Raw genomic sequence first — 5,000 nt, forward strand, 5'->3', positions numbered from 1 at the left:
CACCTCCAACTCCAAAGCCTTTGGGTCACTACACTCCCACTGCAGAGAGTGGATGCCAGGGAACATGACCTGGGTCGCACTGGGCACATTAGCAAGTAATGATGGATTTGGTTTTGCCAGGAGAGATTTTCAGTTGGGTCTTGATGAAACGTAAGGTGGCATGCAGGGTCAGGACCTCTTGTTGTTGGACTCTATTGAAGAGTTCAAGAGTATCACTTGATACAGTGAGTGTGTGTGTGTGTGTGTGTGTGTGTGTGTGTGTGTGTGTGTGTGTTTTTTGTTGGGGTGGGGGGGCTAGAGTGTACTTAGATTTCAGCTGATATCAAAACTACCTCATGGGAAATATAAAACTCCTAATGGTCCTGTTGTCTTACCTGTGGGCTATTTCTCTGTAACATATCATTATTTGCTCCATTGCTTTGAAAAACAGACCTAGATAGATAGATATAGATTGATCCCCAAGGGCAAAGTGTAATACACCATTCATATACATATATATGTACATATACGGGGGCAGCCATGGCCTACTGGTTAGCGCTTCGGGCTTGTAACTGGAGTGTTGCCGGTTCGAACCCGGACCAGTAGGAAGCGGCTTAAGTGCCCTTGAGCAAGGCACCTAACCCCTCACTGCTCCCGGACCGCCGCTGTTGTTGCAGGCAGCTCACTGCGTCGGGATTAGTGTGCTTCACCTCACTGTGTGTTCACTGTGTGCTGACAGAGACCAAATTTCCCTCACGGGATCTAAACAGTATATATACTTATACTTACTTATACTTATATGTATAATGAGGTCATTGTCCATTCTGAGTATTCTGGCAGAAGTGCACATAACACATCTATTCCCTAGTCAAATGGCTGTGCCAGCCGCCTCAGTCCTGTGTGACATGCTGTGGTCACAGGTGCAGTTTACAGGTGCTCACTGCGTCATTACTGCAGACCCACAGAGCAGAGCAGAGCAGCTGCACTTTGTTCTCCAGACTGTTTTACAACCTTATTTCTGCCTCTTCTTTCCATTCTCTCTCTCTCCCTCTCTCTCTCTCTCTCCCCTCCAAATCATATAACTTTTTATGGCACTTTCTTTAGGTTTTTATATATGCTTTGACTCAAGGGAGAGTCAAGTACATTTCAATGCTTTGGAAACATCATAAGGCTATAATCTTTATCTTTCATATATCACATCAGGGTTTTGTAGAGCTGTAAAAATCTCTCCCCTACCCATACATGACTCTCTGACTCTCTCTCTCTCTCACTCCTTATCTCTTACTCCTTCTCTCTGACTTTCTCTCTCTCCTTCTCTCTTACTCTCTCTCTCTCTCTCTCTCACTCCTTCTCTTTGACTCTCTCTCACTCCTATCTCTCTCTCTCCTTCTCTCTTACTCTTTCTCTCTCTCACTCCTCTCTGACTCTCTCTCAATCCTTCTCTCTCTCTATCTCACTCCTTCTCTCTCTCTCTCACTTCTTCTCTCTGACTCTCTCTTTCTCTGTTACCTCTTGCTGACTTCTCATCCCCTCTGGATATCTGTTTTTATTCTCTCTCACATCTAGACCTACTCGTCTCCACTCTGCTATTTTTGGCAGACATGTAAAAGAACAGTATATTGCAGACTTATCTTACTGTAACATGATGCCCTCACTTGACACCTAAATCACAGTTACAAAACTAAGCTTTTTTTTGGTTCAGTTTTGAATGTGGCACCTGGCCAAAGCAAACACATTTCACACACAGGGGTAAATCCTCTTAGCAGTGCCACCAGGTGCCATCCATCTTAAAAGCTTCTGGATCCCACATCTAAGTGCCTCTGGTTATGCCATTTGCAGCAGTGTGTGTGTGTTAGGGTGTGTGTGCATGATTGTGTGCGTGTGTGTCGTGTGCGTGCATGCATGCGCATTATTGCATGCTTATGTGTGTGTGCGTGTGTGTGTGTGTGTGTGTGTCGTGTCTGTGCCTATGTGCGCTCATGAGAATGACATACCGGTATTTCATCCAGATTTATTTTGAACTTAGACAGTTAGCCAGTATGTCTTTTTCCTTTCCTTCCACTTTCCAGGATAAAATGAGTTTCTTTGGCCTTTGTGTGCATGAATTTCCAGACAGAGGCAGTTACTTTTTGCCCACACATACGTTTGATCTTATGCAAATGTATATTTTCATGTATAAGAGCCTGTGCAAGTATAACAAGATGTACCAGTGATTCTCCTTTGTGTAACAGTTGTTGACGTTCTCAACAGTCAATCAAGTTATACCCTCCCTTCTGTGCTGTTGAGAGCACTGTGTTGATTGGCTGAAATGATTTGTGGTTTGATCTGAGCCATTATTTATGTTTCCCATTTACAGAGCTAGGACTTATGCACAAACACCAGAGGTTTTTACAGAGCTAGGACTTATGCACAAACACCAGAGGGGTTTACAGAGCTAGGACTTATGCACAAACACCAGAGGGGTTTACAGAGCTAGGACTTATGCACAAACACCAGAGGGGTTTACAGAGCTAGGACTTATGCACAAACACCAGAGGTGTTTACAGAGCTAGGACTTATGCACAAACACCAGAGGGGTTTACAGAGCTAGGACTTATGCACAAACACCAGAGGCTGAACAAACAGCTAGAGCACTGTGAGGCGAACTTCACTGAATTTGACCAAAACGTTTATGGGATTAGAATCATGGACGTTTAATGTAAATCCCAAGTTGAGTTCTCACCCCTTCCTCACCATTCCTCCCCCCAGGCTAACGGGGGCAGCAGAGGACAAGCGCTGGTACGTGGCGGTGATGTGCGCCACGCTCTTCTTCTACTCTGTCGCCACCACGGCCTTCACCTTCATGTACAACTTCTACACGCATCCTGCCGCTTGCCACCTCAACAAGGCTCTGCTCTGGACCAACCTGGCACTGTGCGGCTGCATGAGCTTCATTGCCCTCACGCCCTGCGTCCAGCAGAGTGAGTCACATGACCAATGGTCACCTGCAAGGAAGGGGTTCATGTGTGAGAATGTCCCCATGGAAACAGCAAGTGTCCCTATGTGATAGCATAGTGACATCATGCCATATATTATCCTTCAAAAACATAACAATATTTTGCAGTTGTATGTGTGAGTGCCTGGGTGTGTGTGGTGGCTGGGTGTTTGCTTGTTTGTCTGTGAAGAGTTTGTTCTTATTTTGTGTGTGTGTGTGTGTGTGTGTGCATGGGTGTGTGTGGTGGTGGCAGGGTGTTTGCTTGTTTGTCAGTGTGGAGTTTGTTTTTATTTTGTGTGTGTGTGCATGGGTGTGTATGTATTTATATTGGCTGTGTGTACTCATGGATTCTGTGTTTTGACCCATAGAGCGACCGCGCTCCGGACTACTGCAAGCATCCATCATCAGCTGTTACGTGATGTACCTCACCTTCTCTGCTCTGTCCAGCCGACCACCTGAGAAAGGTACACACACACAAACACACACACACACACACACACACACACACACACACACACACACACACACACATACAAGCACAGACAAGCAGGCACATTTATGGGTGTTATAGGATGAACATTAAGGCATTAGGCTTGTCTGTCAGAACTGAACTGAGAAAAAAACAGATAATGTTACCAGGCACTTCAGGAACCTTTGACTAAACTGCTGTTTGAGACCAGCATGGCTGTCTGTGTCTCCCCTGCTGTTGTCTACTTAGAAGCATAGATGAGATACTACGCATTCCAGACATCAAGATTGACAGCTTAATTACACACACACACACACACGGAAAGATGTTGTATGTGTCTGTGTTTTGTTGTCTTACCCCAAACCTCTTATACCCATAATGCCCTTGCTGTCAGTGGATGAGATGACATACCAGCTTAGTTACACTCAAACACAAGATGGTCTATTGTCTGTGGTTCTGATCAGCACGTAGCGCTCTAAAATCTATGTCAGCAACTGTCAGAAACCGGAGTAAGGTGTATGCATCCTACGGTATCCCAGTTTCTTTTGGAGAGCTCCGGCTAGCATAACTGGATTTCTCACAGCCGTGACCAGGGATACTCAGTGTCCATGTAAACACAGTCATTATTTGAGTTATGCTATGACAGGCTCCTACATGATTATCTGCCCTTCACCAGACGACACTAATTCCGATCTCAGAACAACCCCACCTAATGCACCTAATGACTGTTTGAAGAGAGGCTTTCGGTTGTTTCCATTTGCTCTGCGTGCACCGTTCACTTGTCCCAGGGAGGCCTGCCCGTCCAGATATACATCTCCAAAGACCGTCCACTTCGCCTCAGAGCATTTCATTCTCAAATGATCCACTGGAACCTTAAACAGTTCCACATGGCACCCAGCAAGGCAAACGATTCGTTTACAAGCTCCCCAAGACCCAAATCTGTTGACCAAATGAACTTTTGTAGTCAGATTAACTGTCCTCCGTGGGCTCCCACGGAAATGACTGTAAGTGGAATTACTGTAAGTCGTTAGTGGAGGTGGTCGGAGTTGGCAGCAGGTTTGGGGAGTAGTGGAGTGGACATGGTCAGGAGTAAGTTGACTGCGGGCTTCCCTAGCCTCTTGCTGTGGTTTTACGCTTAAACTCACAGGTCAGGAGTCTTCCGAGTAGCATGGCTGCAGTGGCCCTCTGGGATGTCCAGCTATTTCCTTTCTATTTTGCTCTTTCCTTTGCTTCAGTCTTTTTATCCTCCCCCCTTTCTCTCTCTCTCTCTCTCTCTCTCTCTCTCTCTCTCTCTCTCTCTCTCTCTGTCTGTGTCTCTCTACAAGATGGTTAATGCTGATATACTGTATCATTCAGATCTTTACAGATATTTCATACAGTTTAAACACAGTTAGATGCATATGTGCTGTGAAAGTCATTTGGTCATTTCTTAAAGGACTTATTGTGGCAGCTGTGGCCCACTGGTTAGCGCTTCAGATTTGTAACCGGAGGGTTGCCGCTTCGAACCCCAACCAGTAGGCACAGCTGAAGTGCCCTTGAGCAAGGCACCTAACCCCTCACTGCTCCCCGAGTGCCGCT

At 45.9% G+C, this 5,000-nt stretch overlaps 2 protein-coding genes across 2 annotated transcripts in view; one reads left to right on the forward strand and one right to left on the reverse strand.

The window, feature by feature from the left end:
* Nucleotides 1-5,000, forward strand: part of serinc4 (serine incorporator 4) — a 19,216-nt gene that overhangs the window by 8,222 nt on the left and 5,994 nt on the right. The window contains exons 6-7 of the mRNA XM_042062601.1: nucleotides 2,728-2,939; nucleotides 3,322-3,417. Coding sequence (XP_041918535.1) covers nucleotides 2,728-2,939; nucleotides 3,322-3,417 — 308 coding nt within the window. The remainder of the gene's footprint in view (nucleotides 1-2,727; nucleotides 2,940-3,321; nucleotides 3,418-5,000) is intronic.
* Nucleotides 1-5,000, reverse strand: part of adamtsl5 (ADAMTS like 5) — a 45,297-nt gene that overhangs the window by 1,659 nt on the left and 38,638 nt on the right. The window lies entirely within an intron of this gene.

The sequence above is a fragment of the Alosa sapidissima genome, chromosome 14 (genome assembly GCF_018492685.1).
Source record: "Alosa sapidissima isolate fAloSap1 chromosome 14, fAloSap1.pri, whole genome shotgun sequence".
NCBI classification, from domain to species: domain Eukaryota; kingdom Metazoa; phylum Chordata; class Actinopteri; order Clupeiformes; family Clupeidae; genus Alosa; species Alosa sapidissima.